This window comes from Crotalus tigris, unplaced genomic scaffold (genome assembly GCF_016545835.1).
Source record: "Crotalus tigris isolate CLP2741 ecotype Arizona unplaced genomic scaffold, ASM1654583v1 scf7180000018455.1436977, whole genome shotgun sequence".
NCBI lineage: Eukaryota > Metazoa > Chordata > Lepidosauria > Squamata > Viperidae > Crotalus > Crotalus tigris.
In genome coordinates, this window is record NW_024097011.1 from 536,640 (window position 1) to 557,731 (window position 21,092).

The 21,092-nt window shown below is 37.2% G+C and overlaps 1 protein-coding gene across 1 annotated transcript in view; it reads right to left on the minus strand.

Moving 5' to 3' along the window:
- Nucleotides 1-21,092, minus strand: part of EDIL3 (EGF like repeats and discoidin domains 3) — a 254,850-nt gene that overhangs the window by 6,896 nt on the left and 226,862 nt on the right. The window contains exon 9 of the mRNA XM_039352624.1: nucleotides 19,287-19,442. Coding sequence (XP_039208558.1) covers nucleotides 19,287-19,442 — 156 coding nt within the window. The remainder of the gene's footprint in view (nucleotides 1-19,286; nucleotides 19,443-21,092) is intronic.

The following is a 21,092-nucleotide window of genomic DNA, read 5'->3' on the forward strand; positions in this document are numbered from 1 at the left end:
AAAATTAATGTCTATTAGTTTTAGGGTCTATTAGGGAGCAAATCCTTCTAAATTAAGGAAGATTTATTCTTAAGATAAGTATACTGAGTGGTTTTACAGGTATCTACAATCACAAACCCTTCTCTCATCAGATTTGATCAACTGATCAACTGTTCTCTGGCAGCTCTAATATCTTAAATGCAAATAAATAAAAGTCCATTATATTTTATTATTAAGAAAATTGTTGCTCAAAACATCACTAAATATTCATAGACTGTTTAAATCAGTCAATAATTACATTAATGTTATTATGAACTTTTAGATATATTTTATGTGTGGGTGCTTTGTGTCTCTCAGTTTGGTTGTTTAATTACTAAGGTTTAATACCCAACTAGCTAATACCATCAATTCTAGTGAATGTGGTATTTGCTCCCTGTGCATATACAGTTGCTTTCCATGCCAGTATTGGTGAAGATAGGGTTTTCTAACTGATACTGGTTGACAGAGCGTGCTTTCATAGGCATTCAGAAAGAACAGCTGTTCCTTTGCTTCTCCCATTTGCCTGCTTTCTAAAGTGTTTGATGTCTATATGTGGTACAATAGAAGAAAATGTATGTAGCTTGGGGTTGAACTGTGGAGTCTTTGGTGTATTGATATTGTGATTGATATTGTGCTATTTATTGATGTTTTAAATTTATCAATATACTGTAATTACTTTCTAGTTGGTTGAATGCATCAAACATGTTGGCATGAAAGAAGTCTCTAGATTAGGGATTAAACTATAGGTCACAAAAAATTGCATGTTGGGCTGAAATTGAGTTTTGGACTATAGAATAGTCTTGAAAATGTATCAGAATTGACCAGTGTTCTTACTGTTGGAAGCAAATGTTGTACTTGGCAGAAATACAATTAAAGCTGAGAAGTTACAGTACAACCTCTCTGTCTTATTTAAATACATTTAAATACATCAGGGAAAGCTTCAATTCACCAAAACCATATTGGAGGCAGGTCATAGAAAAGATTGCAATCTGGAATATAAGTGCTAAATAACATGAAATGAAATAAATAAAAATGCATAGCTGTTAAGTTTGTGAAACTAAGGGAATGGAGAAGGATATAAGAAATCTGAATGAAGACTGACCTTGTGGAGTCAATATGAAGAGTCCATGAAGGGATATGAAACTGTAGGGATACGAAACTATAAATTATAAGGCTCACATAGGGAAAGTAGGAACTTGTGTCATAAGAATTGTTGTTATGTACATATGAAACTAAACATTCAGGGGCTGGTGATAGTTATGTATGGCGAGGATGGAAGAACAACAGATGAAGGTTTTTTGTTTTTTTTAAAAAAGAACATTCTAAATGAATGTTATCCAGAAAGAAAAGTCATTCTGTTTGGTAACATGAATAGATGGGACCAAGTGAATTATTGGGACATTCAGAGACCAAGGAATGAATGAGAATTGTTTTCGATATATGGTTAGGAAAACATTAGTTTCAAATGTGTGTATTAATCAGTCTTTTTATGCTTACAATGTCAAAGGAATAAAAATTTAAAAGCATTACTATTTTGGCAGTTAATGAATGAAGACTATATCCTACAGTGAATAGACAATGGCTAAAATGATGATGAAGACAAGAATGTGCAATGTTTTCTTGGTTTTTAAATATATTCATGGATAAATACATAAGAAATATTTGTGGCAATTTTAGAGGCATGTTTGTCAAGAAGATAAATGTGTGTGTGGAACTGATTTTCAGAAAACATGCAAAGAGACATGGATTTGAAAACTGAATCTATTGAAGTCTGAGTGTCATTGATTTGAGAATGGACCAAACAATTGCAAGTTATAAAACTATGATTAAAAAAAACTAGAGTAGGCTAATATTTGTAGAATATTTAGATGTACAAATACTGGTGGAAAATTAGATGTTTGTTAGGAGAAATGAATGCTTATTGACTGAGGGGAAAATGACTGTAACCTGTATAAAAGGTTTATTGTGGGTAAGTGAGAATTAGGAGGAATAAATTGAAGACGGTAGAAAGAGGCTATTTAAGATGTGTGGCAAAACAATAAGAGCTAGACTCCTAAATGCATGTGAACTGAATGATAAAATAAAAGGAAGGGGAAAGTAACACAGACAGTTTTTGAGATGCTTTGTTCGTATACGGAGAATTAATAAGGATCAAATCACAAAACAAATTCATAGACAAAGAATGAATAGGTTGAGAGAAAGTGGACATATGAGATAGTTATAGTTTGATAGAGTATGTATCTAATAAAAATGTTTGAAAAGAGAGTTAAGAAGTTTACAATCAAAACTGTGAAGTGAGTGTAGCGACATGGTGGAAGCAAGGATGGGTTGCAAGCAGTGGTGGGATTCAAATATGTGAACAACCGGTTCTCTGTGTGGATGTCACTTCCGGAAGTCCATTCTGGCCCTGGGCAACAAAAAATTAGCTACTGGTTCTGCCGAAGTGGTGCAAACTGGCTAAATCCCACCACTGGTTACAAGGATAGAAACATGAAAAGTATCAGTGTACTTGACATTTATTTGTTTTTGTTTCTCATCTGATATCTTTAATTTCTTTTCCTCACTACTTCTTATTCTTTTTGTATGTGCTTTGCAGGACATTGTTTTCTTTAAAAGAGAATGGCATGTATGCACCATCAAACAATGCTCCCATAAAATTACTAACATACAGGAATTGCAGTAAGTTGGGGAAATTAGTGAAGCTGGTACAAACTTGCAGAAGGATGCCATGAAAAGGAAATAAATGATCAGAGTGTTTTGATTATGGTGAGTGGATGGAAAAAGAGTTTGAGACCAAGAAAAAGCGACACACTTGTAAAAGATACCTGGAAATAGGTGGGGCCTGGCAGAACTGAAAAGCTGAGAATCAGCCAATCTGGATTTGGTTTAAGGCCAGAGAGGAAGAGATGCAAGAGGAATTATGTGGAGGTAAGAGGGAGAGAATGGAAATGGCTCTTTGAGCAAGTAAGAGTCTAGAAAGTGTGGTCAATATTATCTGGAGGAAGGGGGAGATGACAAAACAACATAAAAACAAACAGAGCTCGTCACCCTCTAGACTTTTTTTTAACCACACCCTGTGGACACTCCTATTCATGAGACTTTTGGAAGGCAACTAATGGTGGATTTGTGTGTGTGTGTGTGTGTGTGTGTGTGAGAGAGAGAGAGAGAGAGAGAGAAAGAGAGAGAGAGGGGGGGGAGATATTTTCATTTCAAGTTCCTTTTGTGTACATCCATCCGATAACGGATATGGCATAAAAAGAAGAAGAAGACGTATTTTGCAATACTTTCTCTGGACTTCATGGTTGTTACTTTAATGCAAATTGCCAAATACATATACAATTTGGTTCTGGATCATGTAACACAATAAGGGCGTGCTGTCTGTTCATAAGCGGAAATGTCCTCAATTTTTTAGGAAATATGAAGGTAGGATGGAGCCCCTTCCGCAACTGTGTGTTAGTTGGGGAAATGTTAGCATGCTTAGTTTTAAATAGATAAAAGAGAGAGATTGATAGCAATACTATGATGGCAGTTTCTTCAGAGATAATTTCAGAGATAAGCTCAGAACTAAGAAAACAATTTGACACTTCCATTAAATGGCATGGATTTAAAAAGAGATATTGATAGAAGGCATTCCCACCACCTGCAAAACAGAACATGTACCGTAAATGCCGGCGTATAAGGCGACTTCCGCGAGCACTGAAATCGGCGCCAAAGATGGGGGTCGTCTTATACGCCGAGTTGTCTTATACGCCGGAAATACTGGTAGTTTCCGGCGTATAAGACGACGTTCTAAGAATGCAGCCCAGCTATAAAGAAGAGGGTCGTCTTATACGCCGGGTCGCCTTGTATGCCGGCATTTACGGTATATAATGTCTGTAGCTCCCTGAAATATTTTACTGCTTTTATAATTTAATTACCTTTAATGATACTTCAGTAAAGGGCATAATTTTGCAAGGAGATAATAAGGAAAAATATTGTTTATGTGCACTTTTGGAAAGCTGAGGTGATATTTTATCACTAGCATGCAGCTTGGAGATTTTTCTAAAAAAGCTGCTAATGAATGAAATGACATCTCTCCCAAAGAAATATATGTTAATAAGGTAATTGTTTTCAAACAGCAAAACAGACTGATTCAATGTAAATGTCTGCATGATATACAGGTCACATTTTAGGCTTCATTTGCTAAGGTGAGATAAGCTAATGTGCAGAAGTATATTCCTTTTCCTTCTTGCCAGGTGATTGCAGAAGGATAATCACATAAGCATCAGCCCCAAAGTGGAAATTAATTGTTAGAAAAAATGAAGGGTGAAATAGGATGCAGATTGAAAATTTTATAATAATTGTGATGATTTCAAGGAATTACCAAGTCAAATATGTGAGTTAAATGTAGAAAATTATAAAGACTAGGTGTACCAGAAAGTTTTTTTAAATATAAATATTTTATTTATTTATCAGACCATTTTACATAAATTTGTATAGAACAAACTTAGAACAGTTAATATGTGCAAAAGATTACCTGGGGAGTTCTGGGAAGACATAAGAGGCAATATGGAAATGGAAGTACAAAAAAGAATCTTCACATTTCCCCAAAGAGAAAAATATCAAATGTTAATTTATTTGTTTGTTTTTCACATTTCCGAACTGCCCATCTCCTTCTTAGAGGGATCCTGGGTGGTATACCAAAAAAAGATAAACAATATAAAATAGTATATAATAAAATTAAAAATTTAGGAGGAGGCAAGAGTGACTAAATACTGTTAAAATTAGTTAAAAGGTGAGAGGAGGACTATTAGGGGATTAATCAGCCCCGCACCTGGGCTTCCCACACAGGACTGTAGAGCCATGTTTTAACCTCTTTTCAGAAGACCAGGAAACTGGGGGCCTGCCTCACTTCCAGAGGAAGAATATTCCATAGGGCAGGGGCAGCAGCAGAGAAGGTTCTCTTTCTAGATCCTGTCAGTCAGAGTTCATTAACTGACAGAGTTTACCACATACCTTCCCTGCCTTCAATTTAGTCTTCAGAACAAACAGTCATGACACCTATGAAAGGATGTAGAATAATAGTCTAAAACAAGAAGAATATCATTGAATAATACCATTACCACTAATAATGACCGTAATCAGAAAATATTTTTTTGACATTGGAACACCGAACAAGGATTTATTCAGAACTTATCCAATGAAGGAAGAATTTATCCATTAGAAAAAAATTTATCTAGACTCAAATGTCACTGAACAACAAGAGATGCAGAACTAGAGGAGATTCAGAAAGAAATTGTGAAGATCTAGAAACAATGGTAGAATAGTAAAAAACTCAAATAACAACAATTGCAAACATAAAGGAAAAAGCTGATATGAACAATAGAAATAATAAGTTAGAAGAAGCAACAGTAAAAGTCACTACAGAATCAGTACTGAAACAACCTATGAACTGACCCCCAGTTGGGGGTAAAATCACGAACAGCAATAGAATTGAAATGCCAAACATCAGGAGCCATCAGGACAGAGCCTATATGTGTCTGGGCATATTACAATTGACAAAATCAAGCATGGACTAGTTAAAAATGTGATTAGTAAAGTATACATCCAAAAACTGAGAAAAGTGCTAAAGACAAAAATAAATGATAGAAAAACCATCAAAGCCATCAATACCTGGGCCATATTATAATATGATACACTGCTGGAATTATTAAATGGACACAAGCTGAACTAAAAAACAAGAAAGTTAATGACTATTCACAATGCATTACATCCTCCTGGTGATATTGATAGATTACATGTGCCCCTCGGAAATAGAGGAAGAGGTTTACTTCAGTTCAAACTATCAAAGAAGAAAAGCATGCATAGGCTGATTGCATAAAAAGAAAGCCAAGAACAAGCATTGATGCAAGTTAAAAATTGGAACTTATAAAAGGTGCAGGAAACAAAACATGAATATCAATATAATGAAAACAAGAACAGAATGCTGGCAAGGAAAAAGATTACACGGTCAATTTCTATAAAAGACTGAGGGGACAGTAGAGAAAGATAAACTATGGCAATGGCTTACATACTGAAACATTAAAAGTAAAATTGGAAGGCTTGATTTTGGCTGCTTAAGAACAAGTTATGTAAACTAATGCAATTAAGAACAGAATCAAAATCTGTCAAATGATTCAAAGTGCAGATTGTGCAAAGAGGCTGAAAAAATAGTAGATCTTATGCTCAGTTTATGCAAAAGGATTACACAATCTTTTAAACAATGACATAATATAATCACCAAAATTATTCACTGGAACATCTGTAAAATTTGTCAGGTACCAGTGACAAAAAAGTGACTTGAAAATTTGTTGAAAATGAGCAGCTTAAAATATTGCAGGAATTCTGAATACAAATTGATAAACGTGGCTCAAAATTGAGGTTAAAAAGAAATGAGCATGGATAACTGATGTATCAAAATCTGAAAATTGAAATTGAAAGATTATGGCATAAACTGACTATGGTGATCCCAGTGGTGGTCCCACTGGGTGCCACATTAAAAATCTTGGATGCCACTTAGAAAATCTGCATATTGACAAAATTTACATCTATCAATTATAAAAAGCTACACTGCTTAGATCCACTCATACTGATACATCATAACATCCTAGGTTTTTGGAAAGAATGCATATCAAGTGCAACACCAGCTAAAGAGCTGGCAGTTGCAATTTCACATTTTTGTGCATAGCACCTTGGGTGTAATCCCAAAATATCTGGATCACCACTGAACAATACTGACATTGACAACATCACCATGAATCCATTGCAAAAAGCAACCTTACTTGGATTGGTTTACATTGTGCAGTAATACTTTTGATAGGTGGATAAAAATATGAAATCCAATCTAAACTCAGTTGTGATCTACTGTGTGTGACAGTGACTGTATGACTAACCAATAGTAATAATAAGGTCAGTACCTGGAGACAGCAGAATAGAAAAGAAAGAACAAAATAATCACAAAATACAAAGATCTGCAAATAGAAGTAGAATGACTCTGGCAAAAGAAAGCAAAGATGTGCTGGAATAGTGAAGAGATTAATGTTAGGGGGAAGATGATGAACTCATTATGAACAACAAGAAAATTTCAGTAACAACAAAGATTGTAATAGTTAAAGTTATGTACAGTTTTGAGACTTGGATGTTGAGAAAGACTAAGAGAAAGAAGATGCCTTCACATTATGGATTTGAATATGGCTAATAAATATATTATGGGCTGTAGGAAGAACCAATTATTCCTTAGCCAAATACTGACTGGCTGCTTTCTTGAAATGATATTTAGCAAGCAGAAGCTCACATATTTAGACATGTGCATTATGTGTCACTGTTTAATCCTTCCCTTAAGATCTGTTTGGCACCAATCCTACTATCCTTTAGAAAAACTTTAAACTTGGTTTTCACACAGGCCAGAAACAGATTTGCAATTCTGCTTGATTGATGATAGGTAGTAGAATGTTCTTGTTTGTGTATTTTCCCAATGCACTGATATTTTTTTGGATTTGATTGTGAATTGTTATTTTAAATATTGCATGCTACCTTAAGTCTCTTTTGATTTACCCCATTATGCATCTATTTCATTATGAATAAATTGATAAATTATGGATACAAGTGATTTAAGGATTAGAAAATTTATGCTGGCAAAGCTGCGGGAAATAGAAAAAAGGCAAGAAAATTGTAAAGAAGAGAGACAGAAATAGAGAATGTCCTTGGAAAAATAGCACAAGTTATTCCCAAGCTAGCAAATTAAATAATTAAATTGGAAATTGTCACTCATTTCTTGTGGCCGGTCAATTGTTCTGTCTCCTTGTCCTGCCTCAGCACATTAAAATTCAAGCCTAAAATCTCTGGTGACCTTGTTTCATACATATTGTCACATTGTTGTGTGTGTATATATATATATATATATATATATATATATATATATATATATATATATATATAGGTCTTTGGTTTTTCGGGTTTTCTCCCGCGTAAAATTGGAAGTGTCTTGGCAACGTTTCGACGAAGTCACATTCGTCATCTTCAGGCTGGTGTTTTTAGCTTCTTGCTTTGAGCAGCAATGTGTGGTTTTAGCTGTTTCTTCCTTTTAACTGCCAGTGAGGGTATGAACTGATTGGATGGGAGCTTGGCTGTGTTCTGATTTGGTGGAGGTGTGTTCTGAATGGTTAGGGGCTTGGCTGTGCTCTGATTGGCTGGGGGAGTGTTCTGTTTGGTTGTGCTCAGGTTAGTCTGAGTTGCAGAGGGGTTTAAGATTTTGGGGTTAGGGAGTCGTTTGTCAATAAGGGCAGGTTTCCAAATGGCTGGTAGGCGGGAGGTATCATCTCCCTTGTTCATGCTGTGTGGGCGTTTTTCTATCTCGATGGCTTCTCTGATTATTCTGTTATTAAAATGTTCACTTTTGGCAATGGTTCTGGTATTTTTAAAGTCAATTTCATGTCCTGTAGCTTTAAGGTGTTGGACCAGGGAAGATTTTGGTTCCTCTTTTTTGACTGAGTTCTTATGTTCTTCAATGCGTGCACTTATTCTTCTGTTGGTTTGTCCGATGTATGTGGTGGGACAAGTGGTGCATGGGATTTCGTATACTCCTTGATTTTCTAATTCAATTTTATCTTTGGGGTTTCTAAGGATGGTGGATTGTATAGTTTGTTTGGTGTAGGGTTGTTGTGTGTGTGTGTTTTGTTGGGTACGGTTATTTGGAATGTTTGTGTGTGTTCGTTTGTTATGCTTATTAGTTGTAGGTGGTTTTGTGGTGTTTGGGAATTGGGCTGTAATATTTTGTTCCATTGAATGTGATAAGTCATATTTCATTGTAGGGGGGGAGTTTTGGTCTTGGTCTTAATATTCTGTTGTTACTTAGGTGTTGTGTGTGTATGTTTTGTTGTGTGTGAGTATCTTGTGAGGGTGCAGGATTTATGTTTTGGATGTTTGTGTCCTGGATGTTGTGGTCAGGGGGGTTGTTGTTTCTGTGTGTGAGAATATCAGAACATGGTGTGTTGGTTGTGTGAGTTGTCATGGTTGTGTTAGAATTATATTCTTTAGTTAGGTTTGATGAAAAGTATTGTGTTGTAGAAAGGATATCTATTGTGTTGGTTTGGGGTTTGATAAGTGGCTGGGGTGGTGTTTTTGTGTTATTATTGGTTGGGTTGAAGTGTTTAGGTACTTTATGTTTTTGTAAATGTCTTTTTAGGGTTTGGTAAGGAGGTAGTAGGTCTATGTGTCTATTAATAGAATGACAGTCTGAAAATCAAGCTTCTTTTAAAAGACGGCCTCCTTTCGTGGAATCATGAGCAATGACTTCTGCTCCTTTAAAGTTAAAAGTGTGGCCATGCTCAGCTATATGGGTCCAGACTTGGGAGCGCTGTTCTTGTCTTCTTACTGCCAAAACATGCTCATGTATTCTGGTCTTAAGTCTTTTTGATGTTTCTCCAATGTAGTTACATTGGCATGTGTTGCAGTTGATCTTGTATACGATGGAGGACAAATCACTGATTGGTAATGGTTCTTTGGGTTGCCCAATTCCCAAACACCACAAAACCACCCACAACTAATAAGCATAACAAACGAACACACACAAACATTCCAAATAACCGTACCCAACAAAACACACACACACAACAACCCTACACCAAACAAACTATACAATCCAAGAGGCTGGCTAAAAGGCATGCTGGATCTACGCGCCAAACAGCTGACAAGCGCGACTTTTAAAATGGTCTTGAGACTGACTGCTCTATGCCTTTAAGAGCTTCTTGGGCACAATGTGTGCACATGCCTCATTTCAACTGTTTTTTAACTGTTATGTAAATTTATTCACATGCTCCCCCTTCTCATTTAGCCCTTTGCTCTGATGATGTTAACAGGTTGTTAACGAAAGCTCAGCAGTTAATAAAAAAAAAAGCCTTTTATCTTACATCCCAGAGCTCTTTATTTTTATCTGATTGACTTTAAATGTCCATACCTGGGATTCCTATATTCAAAATTATTAAAGATATATATATATATATATATATATATATATATATATATATATATATATATATATATATATATATAAATTAATTGGGCAAGGACATGAAATAATCTTTAGGAACATATTTACAGTAAGCTATTATTCTAATTTGGCCTGGAAAGTAATATTTTTAAATTCTATATGGTAGATTAATTAAATGGTTGATTTTTTTAATAGCTAAATATTACAGCATGGCCTAGCATCTGTCATAGCAATCTTTCCTGGATGATTTAATAAAAACCCAAGGTGAATAATATAAACTGAATAGTTCATGCTATCTGAGGACAATGTAGTAGAACAACAAAATTGAAGATTGGACACTAGAGGATACCAGAAACTTTGGTTGGGAAACAATTTACCAAGGAAGAAAGGTGCCCCAAATTCCTCAGTAGCTGTTTCATTTTCCAGAAAAACTGAAGAAAAGACTAAAGAATTGACTCTCCTAGATCTGATGCTCACTGAAGAGATCTTCCAATGGACCATTGTTGCTACTTTGTCATGCCGCGTGGTTGTTGTGGAGTTCTCCCACCCGAGGCCCACCCACACCGTTAAGACCTTTGTGGGCAACGTCTCGGCCACCTGCACCAGCGGCGAGCTGCGCGTCCTCTTCCAGGAGTTCGGGCCTGTCATCGAATGCCACATCGTGAAAGGAGTGGGAGAGGCGAGCTTGTGGCTTAGAAATCTACTCTGTACATGCTCAGAGGTGTTGTTACTTTCTCCACTCCCAGCTGCGATCCCAGCAATTGAAATCAACTCAGCTTTAAGGAGCCCCAGTTTGACTAGCCGTCCCACCGTGGCTGGGTTGACTTTACACAATTGTTGGATGTCCGGAGAAGCCATTGATGAGCTGCATGAGAGGTACTTGGAGAAGTTGACCCAGGTCTTTGAGGAGCATAAGGCCAAGTACGGTCTGCCCCAAGACAAGTACCTAATGATCACCTAGCCGGCCACACTGGACCAGCCTGGGACACAGAGGGGCAATACTATTTTTTTAGAGAACGTTTGTTGTGGGTGTGAGTATGCATGTAGATGAATGGTGGCCCTGTTATGTGTAAATTTTATTATTGTATTTAGGGCGTATGAATGTGAATATTTTTATTTTTATGTATATTAATTGAGTGTGAATGTGTATTGAGTGTTTGGGATATGAGAATGGTGGAGTCGGGGGTGGAGCCTGGTACCCCCTCTGCTGAGTGCAATAGCAAAAGTAGGGGGGGCAGGACTTACCCTTGGGCTTGGTTTGTATGGAAAGCGAGTCCGGTCAGGAAGGGAGAAGGCTGGTGAGGGTGGGGGTACTCTGGGGAGGGGAGAAGGTCGGAGCATCCCGGTCATGATTGGGATAGGCAGATATGGCGGGAGCCGAGGGGCAGGCCATCTTTGGGGAACGAGGACTCGCTATGTTAGAGCGATTCCTTGTTCCGGCCCCTCAAAAGGCTCATCCTGTAGTACTGGTGACAGGGGAGTACAGGGCCCTAATTGTAGGCTGCTGTTGCTTAATGCCAGGTCCGTTGTCAGCAAAGCCCCCCTTGTCCGTGATTTAATATTGGACAGCGGGGCGGACCTGGCATGTATAACCGAAACCTGGCTGGGCCCTGAGGGGGGTGTTTCCCTCTCGGAGATGTGCCCGGACGGGTTTGTGGTGCTTCATCAGCCTCGACATCAGGGCAGGGGTGGGGGAGTGGCAGTCATCGCTCGGAAGTCCTTGAGTCCTCGTGGGATTCCTGCCCCGGAGGTTGTTGGGTGTGAGTCCCTCCTATTGAAGTTGGGTTCACGGGTTCAGTTGGGCTTGCTGCTGACGTACCTACCTCCCAGCTGCGTTGCAACAGCCCTGCCTGCGTTGCTGGAGTCAGTAGCCGGGTTGGCGGTGGAGTTCCCCAGACTTATAGTACTGGGGGACTTTAACCTACCATCACTCGGCGATCGCTCAGAGGCGGCGCAGGAGTTCATGGCTTCCATGGCAACCATGGACCTGACCCAGGTAATTCAGGATCCGACCCATAGGGGTGGTCACACACTCAACCTTGTGTTTCTCTCGGGGCAATGGAGACATGATCTGGAATTAAGGGGAATAGAGATCTCGCCCTTGTCATGTACAGATCATTTCCTATTGAGGCTGGACTTCAGAGCATCACTCCCCCATCGCAGGGAGAGGGAACCGACTAGGTGGTTCCGCCCCAGGCGCCTAATGGACCCAGATCGGTTCCAGGAGGAGCTTGGGGAAATACCTGACTCCCTTGTCCACAACTCGTCCGGGTCCCTGGTTGCGGCCTGGAATGAGGCGGCGTCCGGGCCCTGGATCGAATTGCGCCTTTGCGACCTCTCTGTGGTGGTGGTCCCCGGATTGGTTTACTGAGGAGCTCCGGGAGATGAAGCGCCACAAGAGACGTCTAGAGCGACGTTGGAGGGCCAGTAACTCTGAATCTGACCGATCACTATTAAGAGCCTATCTTAGGACTTATTTAGTGGCGATAAGGCCTCCTATTGAAGTTGGGTTCACGGGTTCAGTTGGGCTTGCTGCTGATGTACCTACCTCCAGCTGCATTGCAACAGCCCTGCCTGCGTTGCTGGAGTCAGTAGCCGGGTTGGCGGTGGAGTTCCCCAGACTTATAGTACTGGGGGACTTTAACCTACCATCACTCGGCGATCGCTCAGAGGCGGCGCAGGAGTTCATGGCTTCCATGGCAACCATGGACCTGACCCAGGTAATTCAGGATCCGACTCCTAGGGGTGGTCACACACTCGACCTTGCTCTCGGGGCAATGGAGACATGATCTGGACTCGCCCTTGTCATGTACAGATCATTTCCTATTGAGGCTGGACTTCAGAGCATGCAGGGAGAGGGAACCGACTCCGCCCCAGGCGCCTAATGGGATCGGTTTCAGGAGGAGCTTGGGGAAATACCTGACTCCCTTGTCCACAACAAATTTACCTCCCTGGTTGCGGCCTGGAATGAGGGGCGTCCGTGGCCCTGGATCGAATTGCGCCTTTGCACCTATCTGTGGTGGCCAGGGGGACCTTTGCACCTTGTTCGCCTGTGCACCAGTTGCGGCCTTATTTGGACCGAGAGGCTCTACTCACAGTCACTCATGCCCTTGTCACCTCAAGACTGGATTACTGTAATGCGCTCTACATGGGGCTACCCTTGAAGAGCGTTCGGAGGCTGCAGTTGGTTCAGAACGCAGCCGCGAGAGCGATTGTTGGCGCGCCAAGGTACGCCCACGTGTCACCTATCCTCTGCGAGCTGCACTGGCTTCCTGTGGGTCTCCGGACGCAATTCAAGGTGTTGGTTATCACCTTTAAAGCCCTTCATGGCATAGGGCCAGGTTACTTACAGGACCGCATTCTGCCGCATAGCTCCCAGAGACCGGTGAGGTCCCATAGATTGGGCCTCCTTCAGGTCCCGTCGGCCAGACAATGTCGGCTGGCGGGCCCTCGGGGAAGGGCCTTTTCTGTGGTGGCTCCGACCTGGTGGAATCAGCTTCCCCCCGAGGTTTGAACTACTCCCACCCTGCCGGCCTTTAAGAAGGCCGTTAAAACCCTCCTGTTCCGGCAGGCCTGGGGCTGATGTCCCCGGGGGGCCGGGATATGATCGGACCCGCGATATGACTGCTTTATTTTATTGTTTTATCATTGTTTTAACTTTGTACGCCGCCCTGAGTCCTTTGGGATTGGGCGGCATATAAATACTGAAATAAATAAATAAATAAATAAATAAATAAAATAAATCAAAGCATTACAATGATACTGAAAATTAATGATCCAAAATTTATTTATTTATTTCTCACCTTTATTATTTTAATAAATAAGTCAAGGCAGCTTTATGCCTAATATTCCTCCCTCCTCCTATTTTCCCCACAACAACCCTGTGAGATGGGCTGGGCTAAATGAGAATAACTGATTTAAAATCAGTCAGTCAGTTTTAGAATTTACAATCTCCTGGTTTCTAGCTTGGTGCTTGAACCACTATGCCAAATGGGGTCTCAAAATTAGTGAGGAAAAGTCCCTTGTTAAGGAAGATAGTCAGAAATGTGAAAAATAAACAAACAAATAAATATTTGGTCTGTTTTTTTTTTATAAAGATGTATCATTTCAAATTGTATGTAAAGCAGAACCCCTGCCTGGAAACTTGCAATTTTTAGAATTTTACTGTGCAGTTTGCTAGTGCACAAAAATTATGTATTAAAGTATGAACATCAAAATTGATATATTTGGAAAGAAAGTACAAATGTACATATTAATATATACCAAAATGTATATATTTAGAAACATGTATTTGACTTTATGTCAAATAGGGGGACTAATGTGGAAATAGGCTGAAATGAACTTATCCATCAAGAAAATGAGAAACAGAACAAAAACAAAAGTGACATAGCCATCCATCCTTATTTATTAAATAACAAGGTGCCCTTGTAAAAAAAATGAGATGCTCAAGGTATTTTGATAACAATCTTTCTCAGAGACTCAGGACTATTTTCTGTTATCTTGGTTTCATCTATATAATAGTACCAAAAGGAGACAAGTTACAATCTGATATTTTTTTTCCAAAACTACTTTGAAGGTGCATTTTTAAAAAATTCTTTCCTTATACATGGGACTGCATCTTTTGATTGTTTTTCATTGCAATGCCATGATACCATTAGTTGAGAATAAGTATTAACACAGACTTGAAATCCAGTATCTAGCATTTAACATAAACTTGTGTAATATTACAGGGCTCCTGTTAGGATGTTAGAAAGTTATAGGATGCAATTATATATACATAGGCTTAATTTTTTTGGCTCTATAATTTAAAAATAAAATATAAGGTTTACTTTGAATTTTAAAACTATTTAAACAATTTAATAAAAATAACATTTTCTTTAATAGTCAGGTTCCATTCAAATTATGAGGAAATTTATGAAACTCGGTCTGTTTAATTGCCTAGCATAAGGTTGTTTGAAATGCAGCCTTTATTTTCCAATAATAGCTGGGGGATGCAACTACTTCTTTGCAGTAGTTACAATGATCTCCAACAGAGCAAAGTTTCTCCCCCCCACGGGCAATATATTTGAAAAATCTGAAAATACTACAGAGGAAATTTATGGTGGCAAAATGGATGAAATACAGATGAACCCTTGATTTACCCATTTACCTTAATCTATTAGTAGTAGAGTGGGGTTAAGGAACAATGCTGCACTATCTTTACTAACAGACTGCTTTATTGATTTTTTTTTTTTTGCAATATTTTTATACTGTATATTCCTGCTGTAAGACTGAGACTACTATTAGAATTGGATGAGACTGTTTGGTCCATCATGTCCAAGTCTATACTCAATGGAAAAATTCAAACTAGAGCACCCCAACAGATGACTGTCCAATCTTCACTGAACACGACTAATAAAGGGTACTCATGACATCTCTTCTTATTTGGTTTTACTATTGCCAAGTCTGCTTTTGTGAAACTCATATCCATTATTTATATCCTGTATACTGGGATGAAAAATGTTTTGGTCTTTTTTCTGAGTATTTATTGGGTGTTTTTATGTATCACTTTAGTTTTCTTTTCTTAAGACCAAAATACCCAATCTGTCCTTGTATAACTTTAGTTTTTCCAGTCCCTTGATATCTCTTTCACGTTTCCTTTAAAAATCTCAAAACATATTATATAAGATTTTCAGATAGTTTTTAATACAAGTAATTTATAGTATGTGGTATGCTCTCGTATGCCAGATCTGCATCTTGTCCAAACATTTACATTACTTCCCATAGCTATATGTCAGGGTGGGAGCGGAGAGTTAAATAATATAACCCTTATTTAAAACCCAAAATATACAGTACATGTACTATCATGCACTTTAAAAAAATCCAAATATTTGGCACTAAAATTGCTGTAGATTTGTCTGAAATTCTGCATGACAATACTCTGCCAAGGCAATGCTAATATATTTGCCAAATGCAACTATACTTGCTATATTTGGATTTTTTTAAACACATGATAGTACACGTACTGTACATTTGGGTTTTAAATAAGTGCACATTTGGTAAATGAAGTCATACTACATACTATAAATTACTTGTATTAAAGTTTACCTGAAAATCCCACATAACAATGTTTTGAGATTTTTAAAGGAAAAGTGAAAGAGATATCAGTGCAGCTATAGTAACATGTTATAAAATTGCAGGCATTTCTGACTTTCTTATCATTGCCTTATATTTCCAAATCCTGGTTTCAGTTTGATTATAAATATCAATATGTGGTATCTGAAAGCGCTCAAGTCAAATCAGGTTATTTTAGAACTGCTGAACAGGGATAAAAAAAATAAATCTTGTGGATAACAAACTTGTCAAACTTCCCATGTGTAAAGAAAGGTAAGAAGTAAATTAGCTACTGGTTCTGCTGAAGTGGTGTGAACCGGCTGAACCCTACCACTGTACATCCCCTGTACATAATACAATGTGTTGAGTTTTCCTCCTCCAGCACATTCATTCTTGTTTGCTACATCCCAAGAATACTGGGAAAAAATTTGCAATAATAAGAATTTATTTCATGTGATGTACCATGATTATTTTCCTCTCAAATGACAGACTGCAGTAGATCTTTAAAAAGATTTGTTTACCTCGTATGATACCATTTTCAAGCCCTGAAACTGCAGTGATCTACTGACCTCTAGTTGAGAAAAGCAAGATCACCATTTAACTCAGTTTTTTTCTTCTAAAATATATTTTTCTCCAACATAGTTTCAACGATTTCCACTCAGTGCAGGTATAAAAACAGCATTCATGTGTATTCTGTTTTCAAACCACTTTAAATGAACATGAAAAACAACATTCTAATGGTATCTTTTAGCAGTTTCACTGGTCTGTATTACCTGGGGAGCCGAGTAACAATTTAAACATGAAAACCTGGCAGTTTGAAACAGCAGGTGTTACATAAACTTATATTTACATTGCTTCCAGTGGAAAGTGTGCAACTGAAGTTCAGCCAAAACAGTATCAGTTATCTCTCCCTCTCTCTCCCTCCCTCTCTCCCCCCCTCTATCATCTATAGCAACAGTATAGCTATCTATCATCTATATCTATACACACTCACACACTCACATGTACATACATATACATACAGCGGTTCATACATAAACACATGCAAATTGCACACATGTATTCACATGTGTGTTTTATCTCTATGCCTCCTTAATCTCTACCTTGCACTGCTTCTTTTTGAAGAATGAATGGCTCCCTCAACTAAGGGCTACTTCACTGAGCTTTGGGTGCTCACAGAGATCTGTGAACTTGGATGGGGAAAAAAATCACAACTTAATTTTCACTAACCTCTAATTGAAATTTAGCTTTTTATTCAATAACATATGTAGACAAGATAATTGATCGCCTCTAGACTGTAACATTGTTTTTGACTTAATAAATCTCTAAAATTATTATAGAATTGTAATTATATCTAAAATTATTATATCCTAAAATATTGTCTGGTTATTAATAAAGTACCACATATATTATATATTTGTTATTTTTAAATATTTTGATAACTGTATTGGATAATAACTGATTTCAGTATGTATCTATGTATTTTATTATATGCATTTAAATTCATTTTTTCCTGAGAAAGTGCTCATAGGTATGACCAGACTCCAAAAAAACAAAAAACAAAAATCCAACTCTAATGTAGCATAAGGAGACACAGAGACAAACCTGTCCAGGCTTTCAAAATTCTGTTATTCTAATTTACTACAATCAGAAGCATTCTTGGTATCCCTGCTGTGCTTTCTTGTTTCCTGACCTTGAGCAGCTTTTAATGAGTAGGACAGTGTCAATGCTTTTTTAAAAAACAGATGCTTTGAATTATATTTTTTTAAAAATAATGTTATGTTCTTTGAGATATACTGGTACAGAAAACAGCAAAGCACCAGCTTCTTACATTACCTTTATTTACAAAAATTCCTCTGGGTCTCACAACCATGTAAGCAATCTTTCAGCAGAAGAATGAAGAGGTCATCAGAGTTCATTACGTCATTTAGAATGTGTCCAGGTGTTTACAAAAAGGGCAAAGAGATTGTGGACATTAAAGGAAAATATATCACACTGACAAGAAAAGTAGGTATTGTCGATGCCATGGTTTTCTTAGTTATTAGACATGGCTATGAAAGCTGGATCATCAGAAAGGCTAAACAAAGAAAAATTGATTTCTGTGAATAGTAGGCTGGAAAAGAAGACAGTTGAAAATACCTTGGACTACAAGAAGAACAAATAATTCAGTACTAGATGAAATAAAACAAGAGCGTTCACTGCAAGAATTAAAAATAAAATGTAATATTTTGGAAACAAAATGTGGTAAAAATCACTGAAGAAGAACCTAATACTTAAAAAAAAAGAAAACAATGAAGAAAGAGGCTGATGGAAGGCAAAGTATATAACTGAAAATAAACACCAAAAGTTATAAGAACTCAAGTAGTTACTGACACTTGTAATGAAATTATGTCCACTAGATCACAAAGTGTTCAAAGCTCCTAAACTATTAAGCAAAAATCTAAGGTTCGGAGGGAAAAACTTAGAGAAACTAGGAGAAGAGGCATGAAATAATTTTTCGTTTGTCATGCGGCATTTGGATCACACCCATTTTGTGAGTCATCTATTCACTAGCTCAAAAATATTGGTGACTTCTGACCTGAGAAGTTGGGACTACATTAGGAGGTGAATGGTTTTTTTAACTGCTTTTAATGAATCTTCATGACTGAATTATGTTATTTGCTTAATTTGTGATTTCATTGGGTATGCCACTCAGAGTCACATGTGAATGAGATGGCTGGCTATATAAGTTCAATAAGTAAATAAAAAATAAATAAAATACAAATTATTTCATATTATATGAATTCTTCCAGATGATGTGTGAATAGTTTGAGAAATATTTTTCAAACCATTATATACATTATTTACTTCAGTATATATGTTTATGTTCTGACCACTATTTTATTACATTGAAAAGAAAATTTTAGTAAAGGTTTTTCATTTAGCAGTCTTTATTATTCATTTAAATTTGACACTTTACACATATTAATATTAAAATATGAGCAAATGTCAGTATATTTATATTAATTTTTATTTTGCATTGACCTTTAACCATGAAACTTCAACATGCACATCCCATAAAACCACACAGCATACATTAACCTGCAGCTTACTAGCTTGGAGAATGTCAGGGTTGAAAAATGCTACATCAATGCCTGCTGTATATTCCAAATATCAACCACCTTGTTACCTTATCTTTTTTTTGCTTTTCATCCTGATATATGGTCCAGTATTTGCCATCATTGCTATAGGCGAGTTTATAGGAACCCACAAACTGAACGTGACCAAAATCTTTAGCTCCTTGAGTAATAATGCCAGTGACTTTTGTAGGGACAAGAAGATCAATCTATAAAGCGAAATAAAACATAGGTTAGAATAACTTGAGTTCCCAGACCTTTTTTTAAAAAAAACTTAAAATGTATTGCTTACTTTATCAGATTATGAAAGAACTGACTGATATAAGTAAACGAAATGTGTTAATAATTTCAGTTAATGGAATGAATACCTTTTCTTTCCCAAATCAATTTTTCCCCTTCACATAAATAGTGAAGAGGAAATACTTAACAAAAAAAATTATTATGCAAGATGGATAAAATTTTAATATAAAACAGGTAAAAATTCAATTACTTCTATTTCCTGGATACAAAATGGGGAAAAAAAATCTTTCAAGTTGCATTTTTGATCCATTTCCTTTAATAGTTGTTTGCATTTTTGCCATGCTGTTTTCTATATAAACATTTTACAATCTTTTTGAAATTAATTCTTACAAAAGGAATTAGTATTTTAAATATTAACATTATTGCAAGATTTTGCCTATGAAGGCTAGTGATCTAAAACCACCTTTTCCAAGGACCTTTGTGTCTTCACATTCTTGCCCAGCCTATTGCTTTGATTTGTAACTTGGTAGTTCCGACTGCTACCATATAAATTGCAGGGGGTGCCTCACCTGGTACATCCCTTTAAACCTGGTGTATTAAAAAAAAATGAGTCTCTTGTACCATATGCTGTTTTTCTAATGATTAAAATGAAAAGAATGAAATATAGCAGTATTTCCTGATTATGCAGCTAGTAGTTTCAGTGTTTCTTTGGAGGTAGATAAATCGCACAAGATATAAAAAAACAAAATTTATATTTTGAAAAGGAAAATAAAAATTGTAATAACACTTTTAATTTTAGATATCAAAATGTCAACAATCCCTTTGAAGAAGGAAGATATGGAACTATTCAAAATCAAAGGAAAACACCAGTTTTATTGAGAAATTTTAAAAAAAGTGTTCCAAGCAGAATAAAATATGATACCGACCATGATGTAAATAGATTTAAATAGCATTTTCATTTATTATTTAAAATCATAACTACTAAAGAAAATTATTTACTTGTGCATAACCTGAAATATTCATTCAATATTGAGTTTATGTGAAGAAATAAAAGATGGGAAACTCAGAGCAAACCCCACTTTCTTCTGGCATTGATGATGTTACCTAGTTTGATAGTGAAACATCTACAAGAAAAAAAAAACAAGCTCAGAAAGCACCAAGGACCCCACAGAAGACTTGCTTACCACAGAGAAATAAATATCAAAATACAGAATAATAGAGTTAGAAGGGAGCTTGGAAGTGTTCTGGTCTAACCCCTTGCTCAAGCAGGAGACCCTATATCATTCTGGACAAATGGCTGTCCAATCTCTTCTTAGAAGCCTCCAGTGATGGGGCATCCATAACTTCTAGAGGCAAGCCATTCCACTGATTAATTGATAGGAATTTTTTCCTTAATTCTAGATTGGATCTCTGTTTGATAAACTTCCATTTATTACTTCTTGCCCTGTCCTCAGATGCTTTGGAGAATAGGTCTACCCCCTGCTCTCTATGACAGCCCTCAAGTATTGGAAAATTTTTATCTTATCACCCCTAGTTCTTCTTTTCATTAGACTAGACATACTCAGTTGCTACAACCATTCATTATATGCTTTAGCCTCCTGTCCCCTACTCAAATTTGG